The sequence below is a fragment of the Ascaphus truei genome, chromosome 5 (assembly GCF_040206685.1).
Source record: "Ascaphus truei isolate aAscTru1 chromosome 5, aAscTru1.hap1, whole genome shotgun sequence".
Taxonomy (NCBI): Eukaryota; Metazoa; Chordata; class Amphibia; order Anura; family Ascaphidae; genus Ascaphus; species Ascaphus truei.
In genome coordinates this window covers 8,985,841-9,008,575 of record NC_134487.1, presented here as the reverse complement: position 1 = coordinate 9,008,575, position 22,735 = coordinate 8,985,841, and the positions used below count along the sequence as shown (strand labels likewise).

General features: G+C 44.5%; 1 protein-coding gene across 2 annotated transcripts in view; it reads left to right on the top strand.

Moving 5' to 3' along the window:
- Positions 1–2,645: 2,645 nt before the first annotated feature.
- Positions 2,646–22,735, top strand: part of LOC142494809 (NACHT, LRR and PYD domains-containing protein 1 homolog) — an 81,804-nt gene continuing 61,714 nt past the window's right edge. Inside the window, exons 1-5 of one of the 2 annotated variants that reach the window (XM_075599308.1) lie at positions 2,646–2,740; positions 6,730–6,823; positions 9,052–9,145; positions 11,374–11,467; positions 15,734–15,827. In XM_075599308.1, coding sequence (XP_075455423.1) covers positions 15,770–15,827 — 58 coding nt within the window. In that variant the 5' untranslated portion in view covers positions 2,646–2,740; positions 6,730–6,823; positions 9,052–9,145; positions 11,374–11,467; positions 15,734–15,769. Of the gene's footprint in view, positions 2,766–6,729; positions 6,824–9,051; positions 9,146–11,373; positions 11,468–15,733; positions 15,828–22,735 lie in introns of both variants that reach the window. The other variant, XM_075599309.1, reaches the window with a different exon arrangement.

The window sequence follows — 22,735 nt, the reverse complement described above, 5'->3', positions numbered from 1 at the left end:
TTGTGAGATTTCAAGTTCGCCAGGTGTGTCTCTGACCGACCATCTGTCGGTAAACTGCAGCTTTTACACTGGGTAACAATCCTGGTGCATTGCTTGTCCATGTTAGCCCGCGGCACTAAGCTAAGTGACAGGGAGAACCTGTGCTTTTTTCTGCTTTGTGTAACGTGTGTACACTTTCTCTTGCCTTGGGAGCTCACAATCTACGAGTTTCCCCTTATGTTATAAGACCCCGCAGGATTTTATAACATAGGCTCAATCTATCCCACACGCTGCCACCAGTAAATAAAGCTTGTCACGATGGACTCAGCTTATTGCGACTTTTAATTACCGGGATCATTGATTGAGCAAGCAGAGAGATAAAAACAAATTGCGTTTATTCACCTAATAATAATAACACAACTATGTTACACAAAAATACAGTAAAAAGACACACTTACTTTGAAAACTGGGCTTACAAAACTAATCTTTCCTAATTGCAAACACACAGCCACATATCCCAGGCTACCCGTCCTGTAGCCTCTGGCTGTTGAATTCGGGTCATTTATCCTCTGAGAAATGTAGACGATTTACTCAGAGCTGGAACTTCTCCAATGGGACTGAATCTCAGGTGAATCACACAAGGTGGAAATGACACTTTAATCTGGTCTGTAACTGTTTCATACGCTCATAATATATATTTTCTTTAACTGTGCACGCAATGTCTTGTATATAATGTATACCTTGTTCATTTATGTAACTGTACTTGTAACCATGTATTATTTGTTTTACTCTGTGCCCAGGACATACTTGAAAACGAGAGGAAACTCTCACTGTATTACTTCCTGGTAAAATGTTTTATAAATAAATAAATAATAAATAAATAATGATGAAACTCTTAGAACTGTTGAATCTTGAGCGGGGTTCAAATCTGTGATGGCGATAAAACTCCTCTTCACCCCCACCCCCTCCTTTTTGATGTTACAGCAGAGAACAACTTCCCCATGGCCTGCACCAGCTTATAATACCACCTGGCCAAACCCCCTGTGCTCAGTGACAGCATCTCTGGTTCTAGTCAAAGAATCCCCTTTGAAGCTCTAACTTTTTATATACATCCTGGAGGGCCTCTCCCCAGGGTCCCAAGGAAGCCAGGCTTTCGGTTATGCATACCTCAACATATCAAGCTTGGGGGATGGTTAACCCCATTCTCTTTTCCCTTATTATAGTTACCATACTTCATACATTATCTGATTTTCCCCCATAACCATATTTTAATCAAACAAACCTCCGTCTTATACCTGACTGGAGTGTGGGGATATACATTAACCCCTTGTGTCCCATTTTAACCTTTTCCGGCTCTGTGCTGAAGTAGGGCATCCCAGCACCTCTGGAAACGGTAAAATACAAATGGCAATTGTCTCATATTTTGCACACAGTCACAGTAATGCATACACAATGCACGGGCCCAAGAGCTGACACTCTAGGACCCCAAAACACGGGTCGTGGTAACCAAGTGGGCTTGACCTTTATTATAAGCCTTGTTCACTCTTCCTACGTCACAAGGTCTGTGATGTCCCGCACAGTGTGAGCCAGGGTGATATTTGGTGTATATAGCTGATGCTGCTGGCCATGCTGTGTTGGTACTATTTGGTATACAGTATAGTTGGTGTTGCTGCTATTAGGTATATACTGTAGTAGGTGCTGCTGGCTGTGTTGGTGCTATGAGGTATATAGTTGGTGCTGCTGGCTGTGTTGGTGCTATGAGGTATATAGTTGGTGCTGCTGGCTGTGTTGGTGCTATGAGGTATATAGTTGGTGCTATGAGGTATATAGTTGGTGCTGCTGGCTGTGTTGGTGCTATGAGGTATATAGTTGGTGCTGCTGGCTGTGTTGGTGCTATGAGGTGTATAGTTGGTGCTGCTGGCTGTGTTGGTGCTAAGAGGTATATAGTTGGTGCTGCTGGCTGTGTTGGTGCTATGAGGTATATAGTTGGTGCTATGAGGTATATAGTTGGTGCTATGAGGTATATAGTTGGTGCTATGAGGTATATAGTTGGTGCTATGAGGTATATAGTTGGTGCTATGAGGTATATAGTTGGTGCTATGAGGTATATAGTTGGTGCTATGAGGTATATAGTTGGTGCTATGAGGTATATAGTTGGTGCTGCTCGTTGTGTTGGTGCTGCTGCTGCTTTGCAGTGCATCGTGGCAGTGTTCCGGGCACTGGTGCACTCCCGTATTCGGGCAGAGTTCACGTACGCCGAGTCCGCTGGGACGGTTTCGGAGTTTGCCTCCCAGTGGGCGTTAGGCGGGGTGCTCTGCTCGGTATCCCCCATCATGGGGTCTTCTGAGTTAACCCTTCTTTTATAAGTGCATTTTTTACAGTGCACTTGCTGATTCCCTTATATATTTGTTTGACTGGTTTTTCTTTGTTCTACTTGGCAACAAGTAGAATTGCTGTTTGACTGAATTGGCCGGCTTCGCCGGCCAATCAGTATTGAACCAGATCAAAATAGGCTGCTTTGCAGTGCTTGTGTCTGTGTGATGCCCCGCCCTCACATCATGGCCCCGCCTTCATGTAATGGCCCCGCCCACGACCCGTTTGGCCACGCCCCCCCAGCAGAGTGGCCTTACATGCTGTGTCTATCACTTACCCTCCCCCAGTGACATACAGAGTGAAAGTGAAAGAATGAGATAGAAATTCCATATATAGTGACAGAAACGGACAGACGACTGTGAAATGCAGAGGAGAAGAGCACAAAACTGTAAGCAATAGAGAGAGAGAGAGCTGTAAGTAATAGAGAGAGCTGTAAGTAATAGAGAGAGCTGTAAGTAATAGAGAGAGCTGTAAGTAATAGAGAGAGAGAGCTGTAAGTAATAGAGAGAGAGCTGTAAGTAATAGAGAGAGCTGTAAGAAATAGAGAGAGCTGTAAGTAATAGAGAGAGAGCTGTAAGTAATAGAGAGAGAGCTGTAAGTAACAGAGAGAGCTGTAAGTAATAGAGAGAGAGAGAGCTGTAAGTAATAGAGAGAGAGAGCTGTAAGTAATAGAGAGAGCTGTAAGTAATAGAGAGAGAGAGAGCTGTAAGTAATAGAGAGAGCGAGAGCTGTAAGTAATAGAGAGAGCTGTAAGTAATAGAGATAGAGAGCTGTAAGTAATAGAGATAGAGAGCTGTAAGTAATAGAGAGAGAGAGAGAGCTGTAAGTAATAGAGAGAGAGCTGTAAGTAATAGAGAGAGAGAGCTGTAAGTAATAGAGAGAGAGAGCTGTAAGTAATAGAGAGAGCTGTAAGTAATTGAGAGAGAGAGCTGTAAGTAATAGAGAGAGAGAGAGAGCTGTAAGTAATAGAGAGAGCTGTAAGTAATAGAGAGAGCTGTAAGTAATAGAGAGAGCTGTAAGTAATAGAGAGCTGTAAGTAATAGAGAGAGAGAGAGCTGTAAGTAATAGAGAGAGCTGTAAGTAATAGAGAGAGAGAGCTGTAAGTAATAGAGAGAGAGAGAGCTGTAAGTAATTGAGAGAGAGAGAGCTGTAAGTAATAGAGAGAGAGAGCTGTAAGTAATAGAGAGGGAGAGCTGTAAGTAATAGAGAGGGAGAGCTGTAAGTAATAGAGAGAGAGAGAGAGCTGTAAGTGTGAGAGAGAGCTGTAAGTAATAGAGAGAGAGCTGTAAGTGTGAGAGAGAGAGAGCTGTAAGTGTGAGAGAGAGAGAGCTGTAAGTGTGAGAGAGAGAAGTTTTTTGTGAAAACCAGGTCTAAGTAGTGTCCATCCTTGTGGGTGCTGGCTGCAGTCCACTGCTGAAGGCCAGAAGAAGAGGTTAGAGAAAGAAAGCGGGAAGCCCAGGGGAGAGAGGGGTCATCAAGGAGAAGAACAGGGGAGTCTGAGAAGAGAAAGAAAGAGAGCCAGGATTCAAAGTGAGAGAGAAAGGCAGAGGGGGGATGAGTAGAGGTAGGTGGGCGATAGATGACTGCCACATGGACCGGGAGAGGAGAGAAAATCTGGACAGTGTGAGCCTCAAAGGAGGGAAAAGCAAGAGAGGGGGGAATAGGAAGGGTTCAGTAACGGCAGAGGGAGGAGAGCAGGAGCCCCACGCCTCCACCCATGCCATCAGTGCGAGGAGTGTGGGAGAAGGAAAGGCCACCATAGGAGAAGGCGGTTTCCAGAGCAGCGTCAGACTGAGTGAGCCAGGTCTCAGTTATAGCAAAGAGAAGCAGGGAGTGAGAGAGAAAGAAGCCATGCACAGAGAGGAACTTGTTAGAGAGGGAGCGAGCAAAGGGCATAGGAGAAAGGGAGAGAGGAGGGAGGGTGGCAGGGGATGGGTATGAGGTTGGAGGGGTTAACACCAGAAGGAGTAGAGTTTGCAATTGGCAGGCGAGGAATGTCCAAAGGTAAATTGAGCTGGAACAGTAAACTCCTAAGTGTGCAGACAAGCTGCACACTGAGGAGTTTACTGTTCCAGCTCAATGTACCTTTGGACATTCCCTGTGTATGCTGGTTTCAAGTCTACTTCAGTGGGTCATTAACCTTTTAGTACCATATTTTGCCAGTTATACCCCTTAGCCGTCACTGTGTTACAGGCACTTCTGTATGAGTTCTGTGCTTCACAGTTTACCTGTATTTAGCCCTGAGACCCAGCAGTATTCTATTATATCTCTGGTATTCCACTGTTTCATTTACCTTTGTAACTTAGTGTCAGTGTGTCACTGTGTACTCCAGGGACTCAGTTACAGGGTTAAGGGAAGTACCAGGTGACTTCGGTCTACCTGGGAACGGGCCAGAAGAAGGGGTCTGTACCCCGAAACGTTACGTTGACCCCCTTGCCCTGCACTTTTTATTCCCCGTGTTTTTCTCTCCCTCTCGCTCCCTCTCTTCCCTTCCCTGTCTTTGTCCCTGTCCCTATATATACGTTTTCCCTTGGTTTCTGTCTGACCATATGTGCATCATACATGTATAATTAAATGTGATTTTTGGCTGACCCTTTATTAGTTTATTTTTCCTTTGGTGTGCTGGGAACATTTGTGTTCTATAGATTATTTGAGAGGAAACAGGGTCCTCTCTGTTCCCGTTTGCGCCCGTTATTACTACACAGACTCTCTTAGTGTGTGCTGTCTGTACTTATTTTGTTAACACAGTAGCTCTATACACACACACACACACACACACACACACACACACTCACACAAACTGCTGCTACACATACAACAGCACAACACACACACACACCTCAACATGTGCGTACACACACACACACCAGCAGCCACAATAAAAAATGCAGCCACTTACTAAACTTTGCACTCTCACCCCCAGCTCTATACACACACACAACACAGCACCCTCCCCCCCCCACCCCCAACACTGCACCCTCCCCCCCACCCCCAACACTGCACCCTCCCCCCCCCACCCCCAACACTGCACCCTCCCCCCCACCCCCAACACTGCACCTCTATACACACCACACTTACTTCTTTGCAGTCTCTCCCCCCTCCCCCTCCTCCCCCTCCTCCCCCTCTCCCTCCTCCCCCTCTCCCTCCTCCTCCCCCAAGCCCCTTTCCCCCCCAATTCAACTGAATCTGCTCAGAAAATCTCAGTCAGCACAGGAGGGGGAGGAGTCAAACTGTGGCTGATACTTTTTGACCAATCCCCTGCCCTGTCTCAGCTGTTCTGAAAGCTGATTGGCTGGAAATAAACAGATTGAAAACTGCACTTTGCAAGCTGCTGAAATTCAGGGCATTACTGATTGGATAATGGCCGGAATTTTAACCAATCAGAGAGCAGGGTTTTCAATAATGCTTTTTTCATGTAAAATGTTGCAGGACTTGTACTCAAAAGTATTTGGTTTAAAAAATAAATAAATAAATCTTGTGCGGAATTTGCATAAGTGCCTAGTGCCTGTAAATGCCGGGAATGCATTCGGTGCCTTTGTACCGTATGTTAAACGCACTGTTTCCCTGTATAGTCAGTAGCTTGGGATTTGGGTACCTGCTAATGCTGACATCTGCTATTGAACTAAATACATCAAATATTTTTTCGCACAGGTAATATTTATCTATTTGCACTTTAAGGAAACGTCTCGGTTTCTTTCTCATGCTAAAGTTTTCATTATTAATAGAAACACCTTTTTATAAGCAGAATGCCATCATTATACTCATTACCCGTGTAAGTATGAACCAGCCTCCCCCTCCAGACCCCTAATGTAAATGCCTCTAGCTGTTCCTGACCTACAGCCCAGATTTACGTCACTTCAACTCAATAAAGGAGAAGCAAGCGCAGTTTCAGTCCCATACAGACTTAGCGCCCGTAATCCGAAACTCCTCAGCGATGGTGTGCGCCAGATTTAACACTCATTTTTAACACACAATTTATCGCAGATAGATTTGTTTGTGAAAAATCCAACATTAAACCGTGTATAGTGTAAACTAACGCCATTTGGCACTATTTCTTACCCCTCAACGTGTCACATTTAGGATAAGTGACCCTACTTCTGTATACAGATGTAGCCGCCATTATAGCTCGCGTTGGAGCAGGACGCACAACGCGCCGGCGGGAGCACCACATGGGAACAAAGGGCAGGGATATTGCGTTATCGCGCTCGGAGGTGCATGGACGCTGGCTGCGTCTGTATGGACATACTCAGTGTTTTCTACTTTTCAGTAAGATACATCACAGCCACAAACAATCCTTGAAGTTGTTTTAATTCATTCTCTTTCCACACATTGAATCAATGTTATTTCTTACCCTTGGGTTTTCTTGCTTATTTACAGGAGGGATCTCTGCAGCATGAACGTGACAGTGTAACAATGCGTTCCCTCTCAAACCCTCTGCAGGTTCTCCTGTTAGCGTCTATATTGGTGTCAGGTGAGAAACGATATTATATTTCTAGTATTCATTATTGTTATTGAGTATATCTGCTGTAGATAAAATCTCTATTGTGCATGTCAGAATATGTGTTATAACCAAGGTGACTGTAAGAGATGTGTGCAGAGGTATGCAATGGAGACTGTTTTTAAGGTGAAATTAAAATAAGGCTTTATTGCCTGCTCCTTTAACACAGCAAAACATTCAAAATAAGCAAAAGAAAGGCCTACTCCGCTTTGGAGAATATCTACACATGTAGTCCAGCCCTCTCCAACTGGGTGGATAGCTAAGCTAATTACCAGCCCCAAATATATATATATAGATTCCCTTTGATAAAGTTGCATTTGTTGCGACGAAACGCGTCAAGGACGTACCTTGCGACATTACGTCATCACGTTGTGTGCATCCTTTACGGCCGGGGAGCACATGGAATTATAGTAAGACGAACTCTGATACCAGATTGATTTGGAGGATTTCGAGTGAACTGGAGAGACGCTGCTGCTTGGGAGACTGATTCCTGCTGTTCTTGGACTCCTTATTTGCTGCGGTTTGGACCTGCCTGGTGGTGATTATTAATCAAATACAGGCATACCCCGGTTTAAGGACACTCACTTTAGGTACACTCACGAGTAAGGACACATCGCCCAATAGGCAAACGCCAGCTCGCGCATGCGCCTGTCAGCACGTCCTGAACAGCAATACCGGCTCCCTACCTGTACCAAAGCTGTGTGCAAGCGGGGAGACTATAGAGCCTGTTACACATGTGTTATTTACATCAGTTATGCACGTTATAGGACGATTGCCGTACAGTACATGCATCAATAAGTGGAAAAAAGGGAGTGCTTCACTTTAAGTACGTTTTAGCTTTACATACATGCTCTGGGCCCATTGCGTACGTTAATGCGGGGTATGCCTGTACTGTCTAATTTTAATTTACACATTGTGAGTGTTTTTAATCCCCCCACCCATCCTTCCCTACATTAAATGTTAGTGTCACACTATGGGGCGTGCGCTCTCTGTTTTGTTTTTCATATATATATATATACAAAAACCAACACAGAAAAAAAGAATCCCCTGATAGCACTCTAGCATACAAAAGTAACAAAATTTATTAATCACAAATAAACATAGAAAGAAAAATTGCACAAAAGCGCACAAGGGATGGAGTTAGTATTATTTATTAAAACAAACACATAGATAGCTGAGAGGATCCAACCCCTCCTCAGCTCAAAAGGTAAAATGCCCAGATATTAAAACCATACATATGGTCTCTAAACATAGAATATCCTAAGACAATAAAACACATACAACAAAAGACAGTCAATGTCAAAATAAACAAAGAAAGTACTGACAGCCCAAGGGGATTTAAATAAAAACCGCCATGGAGGACTATAATACCGCTGACAGTTGTTTCCCTGTATAGTCAGTAGCTTGGGATTTGGGTACCTGCTAATGCTGACATCTGCTATTGAACTAAATACATCAAATATTTTTTCGCACAGGTAATATTTATCTATTTGCACTTTAAGGAAACGTCTCGGTTTCTTTCTCATGCTAAAGTTTTCATTATTAATAGAAACACCTTTTTATAAGCAGAATGCCATCATTATACTCATTACCCGTGTAAGTATGAACCAGCCTCCCCCTCCAGACCCCTAATGTAAATGCCTCTAGCTGTTCCTGACCTACAGCCCAGATTTACGTCACTTCAACTCAATAAAGGAGAAGCAAGCGCAGTTTCAGTCCCATACAGACTTAGCGCCCGTAATCCGAAACTCCTCAGCGATGGTGTGCGCCAGATTTAACACTCATTTTTAACACACAATTTATCGCAGATAGATTTGTTTGTGAAAAATCCAACATTAAACCGTGTATAGTGTAAACTAACGCCATTTGGCACTATTTCTTACCCCTCAACGTGTCACATTTAGGATAAGTGACCCTACTTCTGTATACAGATGTAGCCGCCATTATAGCTCGCGTTGGAGCAGGACGCACAACGCGCCGGCGGGAGCACCACATGGGAACAAAGGGCAGGGATATTGCGTTATCGCGCTCGGAGGTGCATGGACGCTGGCTGCGTCTGTATGGACATACTCAGTGTTTTCTACTTTTCAGTAAGATACATCACAGCCACAAACAATCCTTGAAGTTGTTTTAATTCATTCTCTTTCCACACATTGAATCAATGTTATTTCTTACCCTTGGGTTTTCTTGCTTATTTACAGGAGGGATCTCTGCAGCATGAACGTGACAGTGTAACAATGCGTTCCCTCTCAAACCCTCTGCAGGTTCTCCTGTTAGCGTCTATATTGGTGTCAGGTGAGAAACGATATTATATTTCTAGTATTCATTATTGTTATTGAGTATATCTGCTGTAGATAAAATCTCTATTGTGCATGTCAGAATATGTGTTATAACCAAGGTGACTGTAAGAGATGTGTGCAGAGGTATGCAATGGAGACTGTTTTTAAGGTGAAATTAAAATAAGGCTTTATTGCCTGCTCCTTTAACACAGCAAAACATTCAAAATAAGCAAAAGAAAGGCCTACTCCGCTTTGGAGAATATCTACACATGTAGTCCAGCCCTCTCCAACTGGGTGGATAGCTAAGCTAATTACCAGCCCCAAATATATATATATAGATTCCCTTTGATAAAGTTGCATTTGTTGCGACGAAACGCGTCAAGGACGTACCTTGCGACATTACGTCATCACGTTGTGTGCATCCTTTACGGCCGGGGAGCACATGGAATTATAGTAAGACGAACTCTGATACCAGATTGATTTGGAGGATTTCGAGTGAACTGGAGAGACGCTGCTGCTTGGGAGACTGATTCCTGCTGTTCTTGGACTCCTTATTTGCTGCGGTTTGGACCTGCCTGGTGGTGATTATTAATCAAATACAGGCATACCCCGGTTTAAGGACACTCACTTTAGGTACACTCACGAGTAAGGACACATCGCCCAATAGGCAAACGCCAGCTCGCGCATGCGCCTGTCAGCACGTCCTGAACAGCAATACCGGCTCCCTACCTGTACCAAAGCTGTGTGCAAGCGGGGAGACTATAGAGCCTGTTACACATGTGTTATTTACATCAGTTATGCACGTTATAGGACGATTGCCGTACAGTACATGCATCAATAAGTGGAAAAAAGGGAGTGCTTCACTTTAAGTACGTTTTAGCTTTACATACATGCTCTGGGCCCATTGCGTACGTTAATGCGGGGTATGCCTGTACTGTCTAATTTTAATTTACACATTGTGAGTGTTTTTAATCCCCCCACCCATCCTTCCCTACATTAAATGTTAGTGTCACACTATGGGGCGTGCGCTCTCTGTTTTGTTTTTCATATATATATATATACAAAAACCAACACAGAAAAAAAGAATCCCCTGATAGCACTCTAGCATACAAAAGTAACAAAATTTATTAATCACAAATAAACATAGAAAGAAAAATTGCACAAAAGCGCACAAGGGATGGAGTTAGTATTATTTATTAAAACAAACACATAGATAGCTGAGAGGATCCAACCCCTCCTCAGCTCAAAAGGTAAAATGCCCAGATATTAAAACCATACATATGGTCTCTAAACATAGAATATCCTAAGACAATAAAACACATACAACAAAAGACAGTCAATGTCAAAATAAACAAAGAAAGTACTGACAGCCCAAGGGGATTTAAATAAAAACCGCCATGGAGGACTATAATACAGCTGACAGTTGTTTCCCTGTATAGTCAGTAGCTTGGGATTTGGGTACCTGCTAATGCTGACATCTGCTATTGAACTAAATACATCAAATATTTTTTCGCACAGGTAATATTTATCTATTTGCACTTTAAGGAAACGTCTCGGTTTCTTTCTCATGCTAAAGTTTTCATTATTAATAGAAACACCTTTTTATAAGCAGAATGCCATCATTATACTCATTACCCGTGTAAGTATGAACCAGCCTCCCCCTCCAGACCCCTAATGTAAATGCCTCTAGCTGTTCCTGACCTACAGCCCAGATTTACGTCACTTCAACTCAATAAAGGAGAAGCAAGCGCAGTTTCAGTCCCATACAGACTTAGCGCCCGTAATCCGAAACTCCTCAGCGATGGTGTGCGCCAGATTTAACACTCATTTTTAACACACAATTTATCGCAGATAGATTTGTTTGTGAAAAATCCAACATTAAACCGTGTATAGTGTAAACTAACGCCATTTGGCACTATTTCTTACCCCTCAACGTGTCACATTTAGGATAAGTGACCCTACTTCTGTATACAGATGTAGCCGCCATTATAGCTCGCGTTGGAGCAGGACGCACAACGCGCCGGCGGGAGCACCACATGGGAACAAAGGGCAGGGATATTGCGTTATCGCGCTCGGAGGTGCATGGACGCTGGCTGCGTCTGTATGGACATACTCAGTGTTTTCTACTTTTCAGTAAGATACATCACAGCCACAAACAATCCTTGAAGTTGTTTTAATTCATTCTCTTTCCACACATTGAATCAATGTTATTTCTTACCCTTGGGTTTTCTTGCTTATTTACAGGAGGGATCTCTGCAGCATGAACGTGACAGTGTAACAATGCGTTCCCTCTCAAACCCTCTGCAGGTTCTCCTGTTAGCGTCTATATTGGTGTCAGGTGAGAAACGATATTATATTTCTAGTATTCATTATTGTTATTGAGTATATCTGCTGTAGATAAAATCTCTATTGTGCATGTCAGAATATGTGTTATAACCAAGGTGACTGTAAGAGATGTGTGCAGAGGTATGCAATGGAGACTGTTTTTAAGGTGAAATTAAAATAAGGCTTTATTGCCTGCTCCTTTAACACAGCAAAACATTCAAAATAAGCAAAAGAAAGGCCTACTCCGCTTTGGAGAATATCTACACATGTAGTCCAGCCCTCTCCAACTGGGTGGATAGCTAAGCTAATTACCAGCCCCAAATATATATATATAGATTCCCTTTGATAAAGTTGCATTTGTTGCGACGAAACGCGTCAAGGACGTACCTTGCGACATTACGTCATCACGTTGTGTGCATCCTTTACGGCCGGGGAGCACATGGAATTATAGTAAGACGAACTCTGATACCAGATTGATTTGGAGGATTTCGAGTGAACTGGAGAGACGCTGCTGCTTGGGAGACTGATTCCTGCTGTTCTTGGACTCCTTATTTGCTGCGGTTTGGACCTGCCTGGTGGTGATTATTAATCAAATACAGGCATACCCCGGTTTAAGGACACTCACTTTAGGTACACTCACGAGTAAGGACACATCGCCCAATAGGCAAACGCCAGCTCGCGCATGCGCCTGTCAGCACGTCCTGAACAGCAATACCGGCTCCCTACCTGTACCAAAGCTGTGTGCAAGCGGGGAGACTATAGAGCCTGTTACACATGTGTTATTTACATCAGTTATGCACGTTATAGGACGATTGCCGTACAGTACATGCATCAATAAGTGGAAAAAAGGGAGTGCTTCACTTTAAGTACGTTTTAGCTTTACATACATGCTCTGGGCCCATTGCGTACGTTAATGCGGGGTATGCCTGTACTGTCTAATTTTAATTTACACATTGTGAGTGTTTTTAATCCCCCCACCCATCCTTCCCTACATTAAATGTTAGTGTCACACTATGGGGCGTGCGCTCTCTGTTTTGTTTTTCATATATATATATATACAAAAACCAACACAGAAAAAAAGAATCCCCTGATAGCACTCTAGCATACAAAAGTAACAAAATTTATTAATCACAAATAAACATAGAAAGAAAAATTGCACAAAAGCGCACAAGGGATGGAGTTAGTATTATTTATTAAAACAAACACATAGATAGCTGAGAGGATCCAACCCCTCCTCAGCTCAAAAGGTAAAATGCCCAGATATTAAAACCATACATATGGTCTCTAAACATAGAATATCCTAAGACAATAAAACACATACAACAAAAGACAGTCAATGTCAAAATAAACAAAGAAAGTACTGACAGCCCAAGGGGATTTAAATAAAAACCGCCATGGAGGACTATAATACCGCTGAAAGGGGGAAACGAACACTTACACTAAGGCAAAGGTGGGGGTCCATCCGTGGGCACGAGAAAATAATGAGTGTAGAAGCAAACCAATGTTTGCCTCTAACAAAAACGAGGTATATAGTTGGTGCTGCTGGCTGTGTTGGTGCTACGAGGTATATAGTTGGTGCTGCTGGCTGTGTTGGTGCCAAGAGGTATATAGTTGGTGCTGCTGGCTGTGTTGGTGCCAAGAGGTATATAGTTGGTGCTGCTGGCTGTGTTGGTGCTACGAGGTATATAGTTGGTGCTGCTGGCTGTGTTGGTGCTACGAGGTATATAGTTGGTGCTGCTGGCTGTGTTGGTGCCAAGAGGTATATAGTTGGTGCTGCTGGCTGTGTTGGTGCCAAGAGGTATATAGTTGGTGCTGCTGGCTGTGTTGGTGCCAAGAGGTATATAGTTGGTGCTGCTGGCTGTGTTGGTGCTGCTGCTGCTGCTTTGCAGTGCTTGTGTCTGTGTGATGCCCCGCCCTCACATCATGGCCCCGCCCACGACCCATTTGGCCACGCCCCGCCCCCCCAGCAGAGTGGCCTTACATGCTGTGTCTATTACTGACCCTCCCCCAGTGACATACAGAGTGAAAGTGAAAGAATGAGATAGAAATTCTTGTAAATAGCTCAATGTACCTTTGGACATTCCCTGTGTATGCTGGTTTCAAGTCTACTTCAGTGGGTCATTAACCTTTTAGTACCATATTTTGCCAGTTATACCTCTTAGCCGTCACTGTGTTACAGGCACTTCTGTATGAGTTCTGTGCTTCACAGGTTACCTGTATTTAGCCCTGAGACCCAGCAGTATTCTATTATATCTCTGGTATTCCACTGTTTCATTTACCTTTGAGAACTAGTGTCAGTGTGTCACTGTGTACTCCAGGGACTCAGTTACAGGGTTAAGGGAAGTACCAGGTGACTTCGGTCTACCTGGGAACGGGCCAGAAGAAGGGGTCTGTACCCCGAAACGTTACGTTGACCCCCTTGCCCTGCACTTTTTATTCCCCGTGTTTTTCTCTCCCTCTCGCTCCCTCTCTTCCCTTCCCCGTCTTTGTCCCTGTCCCTATATATACGTTTTCCCTTGGTTTCTGTCTGACCTTATGTGCATCATACATGTATAATTACATTTGATTTTTGGCTGACCCTTTATTAGTTTATTTTTCCTTTGGTGTGCTGGGAACATTTGTGTTCTATAGATTATTTGAGAGGAAACAGGGTCCTCTCTGTTTCCCGTTTATTACTACACAGACTCTCTTAGTGTGTGCTGTCTGTACTTATTTTGTTAACACAGTAGCTCTATACACACACACACACACACACACACACACACTCACACAAACTGCTGCTACACATACAACAGCACAACACACACACACACACACACACACCTCAACATGTGCGTACACACACACACACCAGCAGCCACAATAAAAAATGCAGCCACTTACTAAACTTTGCACTCTCACCCCCAGCTCTACACACACACACAACACAGCACCCTCCCCCCCCACCCCCAACACTGCACCTCTATACACACCACACTTACTTCTTTGCAGTCTCTCCCCCCTCCCCCTCTCCCTCCTCCCCCTCTCCCTCTCTCCCTCCTCCTCCCCCTCTCCCTCCTCCTCCCCCAAGCCCCTTTCCCCCCCAATTCAACTGAATCTGCTCAGAAAATCTCAGTCAGCACAGGAGGGGGAGGAGTCAAACTGTGGCTGATACTTTTTGACCAATCCCCTGCCCTGTCTCAGCTGTTCTGAAAGCTGATTGGCTGGAAATAAACAGATTGAAAACTGCACTTTGCAAGCTGCTGAAATTCAGGGCATTACTGATTGGATAATGCCCGGAATTTTAACCAATCAGAGAGCAGGGTTTTCAATAATGCTTTTTTCATGTTAGATGTTGCAGGACTTATACTCAAAAGTATTTGGTTTAAATAAAATCTTGTGTGGAATTTGCATAAGTGCCTAGTGCCTGTAAATGCCGGGGAATGCATTTGGTGCCTTTGTACCGTATGTTAAACACACGGTTTCCCTGTATAGTCTGTAGCTTGGGATTTGGGTACAGTAAATGCTAATGTTGATATCTGCTATTGAACTAAGTACATCAAATATTTTTTCGCAGAGGTAATATTTATCTATTTGCACTTTAAGGAAATGTCTCGGTTTCTTTCTCATGCTAAAGTTTTCATTATTAATAGAAACACCTTTTTATAAGCAGAATGCCCTCATTATACTCATTACCCCTGTAAGTATGAACCATCCTCCCACTTCAGACCCCTAATGTAAATGCCTCCAGCTGTTCCTGACCTACAACCCAGATTTACGTCACTTCAACTCAATAAGAAGCAGGCGCAGTTTCAGTCCCATACAGACTTAGCGCCCGTAATCCGAAACTCCTCAGCGATGGTGTGCGCCAGATTTAACACTCATTTTAACACCCAATTTATCGCAGATTGATTTGTTTGTGAAAAATCCAACATTAAACCGTGTATAGTGTAAACTAACGCCATTTGGCACTATTTCTTACCCCTCAACGCGTCACATTTAGGATAAGTGACCCTACTTCTGTATACAGATGTAGCCGCCATTATAGCTCGCGTTGGAGCAGGACGCACAACGCGCCGGCGGGAGCACCACATGGGAACAAAGGGCAGGGATATTGCGTTATCGCGCTCGGAGGTGCATGGACGCTGGCTGCGTCTGTATGGACATACTCCGTGTTTTCTACTTTTCAGTAAGATACATCACAGCCACAAACAATGCATGAAGTTGTTTTAATTCATTCTCTTTCCACACATTGAATCAATGTTATTTCTTACCGTTGGGTTTTGTTGCTTATTTACAGGAGGGATCTCTGCAGCATGAATGTTACAGTGTAACAATGCGTTCCCTCTCAAACCCTCTGCAGGTTCTCCTGTTAGCGTCTATATTGGTGTCAGGTGAGAAACGATATTATATTTCTAGTATTCATTATTGTTATTGAGTATATCTGCTGTAGATAAAATCTCTATTGTGCATATCAGAATATGTGTTATAACCAAGGTGACTGTAAGAGATGTGTGCAGAGGTATGCAATGGAGAATGTTTTTAAGGTGAAATTAAAATAAGGCTTTATTGCCTGCTCCTTTAACACAGCAAAACATTCAAAATAAGCAAAAGAAAGGCCTACTCCGCTTTGGAGAATATCTACACATGTAGTCCAGCCCTCTCCAACTGGGTGGATAGCTAAGCTAATTACCAGCCCCAAATATATATATATAGATTCCCTTTGATAAAGTTGCATTTGTTGCGACGAAACGCGTCAAGGACGTACCTTGCGACATTACGTCATCACGTTGTGTGCATCCTTTACGGCCGGGGAGCACATGGAATTATAGTAAGACGAACTCTGATACCAGATTGATTTGGAGGATTTCGAGTGAACTGGAGAGACAGTGCTGCTTGGGAGACTGATTCCTGCTGTTCTTGGACTCCTTATTTGCTGCGGTTTGGACCTGCCTGGTGGTGATTATTAATCAAATACAGGCATACCCCGGTTTAAGGACACTCACTTTAGGTACACTCACGAGTAAGGACACATCGCCCAATAGGCAAACGCCAGCTCGCGCATGCGCCTGTCAGCACGTCCTGAACAGCAATACCGGCTCCCTACCTGTACCAAAGCTGTGTGCAAGCGGGGAGACTATAGAGCCTGTTACACATGTGTTATTTACATCAGTTATGCACGTTATAGGACGATTGCCGTACAGTACATGCATCAATAAGTGGAAAAAAGGGAGTGCTTCACTTTAAGTACGTTTTAGCTTTACATACATGCTCTGGGCCCATTGCGTACGTTAATGCGGGGTATGCCTGTACTGTCTAATTTTAATTTACACATTGTGAGTGTTTTTAATCCCCCCACCCATCCTTCCCTACATTAAATGTTAGTGTCACACTATGGGGCGTGCGCTCTCTGTTTTGTTTTTCATATATATATATATACAAAAACCAACACAGAAAAAAAGAATCCCCTGATAGCACTCTAGCATACAAAAGTAACAAAATTTATTAATCACAAATAAACATAGAAAGAAAAATTGCACAAAAGCGCACAAGGGATGGAGTTAGTATTATTTATTAAAACAAACACATAGATAGCTGAGAGGATCCAACCCCTCCTCAGCTCAAAAGGTAAAATGCCCAGATATTAAAACCATACATATGGTCTCTAAACATAGAATATCCTAAGACAATAAAACACATACAACAAAAGACAGTCAATGTCAAAATAAACAAAGAAAGTACTGACAGCCCAAGGGGATTTAAATAAAAACCGCCATGGAGGACTATAATACCGCTGACAGGGGGAAACGAACACTTACACTAAGGCAAAGGTGGGGGTCCATCCGTGGGCACGAGAAAATAATGAGTGTAGAAGCAAACCAATGTTTGCCTCTAACAAAAACGAGGTATATAGTTGGTGCTGCTGGCTGTGTTGGTGCTACGAGGTATATAGTTGGTGCTGCTGGCTGTGTTGGTGCCAAGAGGTATATAGTTGGTGCTGCTGGCTGTGTTGGTGCCAAGAGGTATATAGTTGGTGCTGCTGGCTGTGTTGGTGCTACGAGGTATATAGTTGGTGCTGCTGGCTGTGTTGGTGCTACGAGGTATATAGTTGGTGCTGCTGGCTGTGTTGGTGCCAAGAGGTATATAGTTGGTGCTGCTGGCTGTGTTGGTGCCAAGAGGTATATAGTTGGTGCTGCTGGCTGTGTTGGTGCCAAGAGGTATATAGTTGGTGCTGCTGGCTGTGTTGGTGCTGCTGCTGCTGCTTTGCAGTGCTTGTGTCTGTGTGATGCCCCGCCCTCACATCATGGCCCCGCCCACGACCCATTTGGCCACGCCCCGCCCCCCCAGCAGAGTGGCCTTACATGCTGTGTCTATTACTGACCCTCCCCCAGTGACATACAGAGTGAAAGTGAAAGAATGAGATAGAAATTCTTGTAAATAGCTCAATGTACCTTTGGACATTCCCTGTGTATGCTGGTTTCAAGTCTACTTCAGTGGGTCATTAACCTTTTAGTACCATATTTTGCCAGTTATACCTCTTAGCCGTCACTGTGTTACAGGCACTTCTGTATGAGTTCTGTGCTTCACAGGTTACCTGTATTTAGCCCTGAGACCCAGCAGTATTCTATTATATCTCTGGTATTCCACTGTTTCATTTACCTTTGAGAACTAGTGTCAGTGTGTCACTGTGTACTCCAGGGACTCAGTTACAGGGTTAAGGGAAGTACCAGGTGACTTCGGTCTACCTGGGAACGGGCCAGAAGAAGGGGTCTGTACCCCGAAACGTTACGTTGACCCCCTTGCCCTGCACTTTTTATTCCCCGTGTTTTTCTCTCCCTCTCGCTCCCTCTCTTCCCTTCCCCGTCTTTGTCCCTGTCCCTATATATACGTTTTCCCTTGGTTTCTGTCTGACCTTATGTGCATCATACATGTATAATTACATTTGATTTTTGGCTGACCCTTTATTAGTTTATTTTTCCTTTGGTGTGCTGGGAACATTTGTGTTCTATAGATTATTTGAGAGGAAACAGGGTCCTCTCTGTTTCCCGTTTATTACTACACAGACTCTCTTAGTGTGTGCTGTCTGTACTTATTTTGTTAACACAGTAGCTCTATACACACACACACACACACACACACACACTCACACAAACTGCTGCTACACATACAACAGCACAACACACACACACACACACACACACACACCTCAACATGTGCGTACACACACACACCAGCAGCCACAATAAAAAATGCAGCCACTTACTAAACTTTGCACTCTCACCCCCAGCTCTACACACACACACATAGCTCTCTCTATTACTTACAGCTCTCTCTCTCTCTCTATTACTTATAGCTCTCTCTCTATTACTTACAGCTCTCTCTATTTCTTACAGCTCTCTCTATTACTTACAGCTCTCTCTCTATTACTTACAGCTCTCTCTCTCTATTACTTACATCTCTCTCTCTATTACTTACATCTCTCTCTCTCTATTAATTACAGCTCTCTCTCTCTCTATTACTTACAGCTCGCTCTCTCTATTACTTACAGCTCTCTCTCTCTCTATTACTTACAGCTCTCTCTATTACTTACAGCTCTCTCTCTCTCTATTACTTATAGCTCTCTCTCTATTACTTACAGCTCTCTCTATTTCTTACAGCTCTCTCTATTACTTACAGCTCTCTCTCTATTACTTACAGCTCTCTCTCTCTATTACTTACAGCTCTCTCTATTACTTACAGCAACAAGGGAAAACGTATATATAGGGACAGGGACAAAGACGGGGAAGGGAAGAGAGGGAGCGAGAGGGAGAGAAAAACACGGGGAATAAAAAGTGCAGGGCAAGGGGGTCAACGTAACGTTTCGGGGTACAGACCCCTTCTTCTGGCCCGTTCCCAGGTAGACCGAAGTCACCTGGTACTTCCCTTAACCCTGTAACTGAGTCCCTGGAGTACACAGTGACACACTGACACTAGTTCTCAAAGGTAAATGAAACAGTGGAATACCAGAGATATAATAGAATACTGCTGGGTCTCAGGGCTAAATACAGGTAACCTGTGAAGCACAGAACTCATACAGAAGTGCCTGTAACACAGTGACGGCTAAGAGGTATAACTGGCAAAATATGGTACTAAAAGGTTAATGACCCACTGAAGTAGACTTGAAACCAGCATACACAGGGAATGTCCAAAGGTACATTGAGCTATTTACAAGAATTTCTATCTCATTCTTTCACTTTCACTCTGTATGTCACTGGGGGAGGGTCAGTAATAGACACAGCATGTAAGGCCACTCTGCTGGGGGGGCGGGGCGTGGCCAAATGGGTCGTGGGCGGGGCCATGATGTGAGGGCGGGGCATCACACAGACACAAGCACTGCAAAGCAGCAGCAGCAGCACCAACACAGCCAGCAGCACCAACTATATACCTCTTGGCACCAACACAGCCAGCAGCACCAACTATATACCTCTTGGCACCAACACAGCCAGCAGCACCAACTATATACCTCTTGGCACCAACACAGCCAGCAGCACCAACTATATACCTCGTAGCACCAACACAGCCAGCAGCACCAACTATATACCTCGTAGCACCAACACAGCCAGCAGCACCAACTATATACCTCTTGGCACCAACACAGCCAGCATCACCAACTATATACCTCTTGGCACCAACACAGCCAGCAGCACCAACTATATACCTCGTAGCACCAACACAGCCAGCAGCACCAACTATATACCTCGTAGCACCAACACAGCCAGCAGCACCAACTATATACCTCATAGCACCAACACAGCCAGCAGCACCAACTATATACCTCATAGCACCAACACAGCCAGCAGCACCAACTATATACCTCATAGCACCAACACAGCCAGCAGCACCAACTATATACCTCGTAGCACCAACACAGCCAGCAGCACCAACTATATACCTCGTAGCACCAACACAGCCAGCAGCACCAACTATATACCTCATAGCACCAACACAGCCAGCAGCACCAACTATATACCTCGTAGCACCAACACAGCCAGCAGCACCAACTATATACCTCGTAGCACCAACACAGCCAGCAGCACCAACTATATACCTCGTAGCGCCAACACAGCCAGCAGCACCAACTATATACCTCGTAGCACCAACACAGCCAGCAGCACCAACTATATACCTCGTAGCACCAACACAGCCAGCAGCACCAACTATATACCTCGTAGCGCCAACACAGCCAGCAGCACCAACTATATACCTCGTTTTTGTTAGAGGCAAACATTGGTTTGCTTCTACACTCATTATTTTCTCGTGCCCACGGATGGACCCCCACCTTTGCCTTAGTGTAAGTGTTCGTCTCCCCCTGTCAGCGGTATTATAGTCCTCCATGGCGGTTTTTATTTAAATCCCCTTGGGCTGTCAGTACTTTCTTTGTTTATTTTGACATTGACTGTCTTTTGTTGTATGTGTTTTATTGTCTTAGGATATTCTATGTTTAGAGACCATATGTATGGTTTTAATATCTGGGCATTTTACCTTTTGAGCTGAGGAGGGGTTGGATCCTCTCAGCTATCTATGTGTTTGTTTTAATAAATAATACTAACTCCATCCCTTGTGCGCTTTTGTGCAATTTTTCTTTCTCTGTTTCTCAGGGTGTCCTCCCCCCTTTTTAGGGGGGATCACCTCTGAAGTGGGAGCCTCTGGGGAGACGCTCCAAGCACAGGGATCTTTCCAACCATTACTTCTGCAGCACGAGCGCTGAATATCCTTCTTTCCACAAATAAACATACATAGGTTATAAAAGGGAGCGGTGGGGTCCTGCCTGCTGTGAGATAGTACTAAAACTCCTTAAAAACAAACATAACAAGCTGAAATAGGCTGTTACTAAATTTGAATAGGTCTAAAAGGAGAACATATTGCTGAACTGTGATGTGGAAACATGTAATAAAAAGCTGTTACTAAATGCTTAGCAGATGTAATAGCTGCACGAGAAAATAATGAGTGTAGAAGCAAACCAATGTTTGCCTCTAACAAATCAGACCGGCCGGTCAGTAACTACTGAAAAAGCAACCCCTATAGACAGTGTTCGACAAATCACCCAAAAATCTACTCGCCAAACCAAAAAATCTACTCGCCACCTAGTCCCGCCCCTAGTCCCGCCCCCAACCCTAGTCCCACCCCCGCTTTTAAAAAAATACATAAATAAAATAAATTGAATAAATTCCTAGTAAGAACATTCGTTTTTGACATAAGTTTATTTATTGTATTACATTATACTACAATTAGTCCTTGTTACGTGTGTGTGAGAGACAGAGAGGGGAGAGAGACAGAGAGAGTAGAGAGACAGAGAGGGGGTGAGAGACAGAGAGGGGGTGAGAGACAGAGAGGGAGTGGAGAGACAGAGAGGGAGTGGAGAGACAGAGAGGGGGTGGAGAGATAGAGAGGGTGGAGAGACAGAGAGGGGGTGGAGAGACAGAGAGGGGGTGGAGAGACAGAGAGGGGTGGAGAGACAGGGGGGGAGAGACAGAGAGGGGGGAGAGACAGAGAGGGGGGGGGGGAGAGACAGAGAGACAGAGAGGGGGTGGAGAGACAGAGAGGGGGTGGTGAGACAGAGAAGGGGGGAGAGACAGATGGGGGAGAGGGGGGGAAAGAGAGAGGGGGGGGAAACAGAGAGGGGGGGGAGAGAAAGAGAGGGTGGGAAGAGACAGAGAGGGGGGGAGAGACAGAGAGAGGAGAGAGATGATGGAGGTAACTGACTGACCTGGGGGGTAACTGACTGACCTGGGGGGGTAACTGACTGACCTGGGGGGGATAACTGACTGACCTGGGGGGGGGTAACTGACTGACTGGGGGGGGTAACTGACTGACGGGGGGGGGTAACTGACTGACAGGGGGGTAACTGACTGACGGGGGGGTAACGGACTGACTGGGGGGGGGTAACTGACTGACAGGGGGGTTACTGGGTGGGGAGGAGGTGACTGACTGGGTGACTTTGAATGACTAGGTGGGGGGGGGGGTGACTGATTGGGGGGTACCTCTGGTGTTCTACCCCCACACACACCCTCACTCTCTCCCATATATACACACACACTCTCCCATAAATACACACACACACTCTCTCCCATATACACACACACACACACACATACATACACACACATACACACACACACACACACACACACACACACACACACACACACACACACACACACACACACACACACACACACACACACACACACACACACACACACACACAGACACACACACTCTCTCTCCCTTTCTCCCATATACACACACACACTCTCTCTCC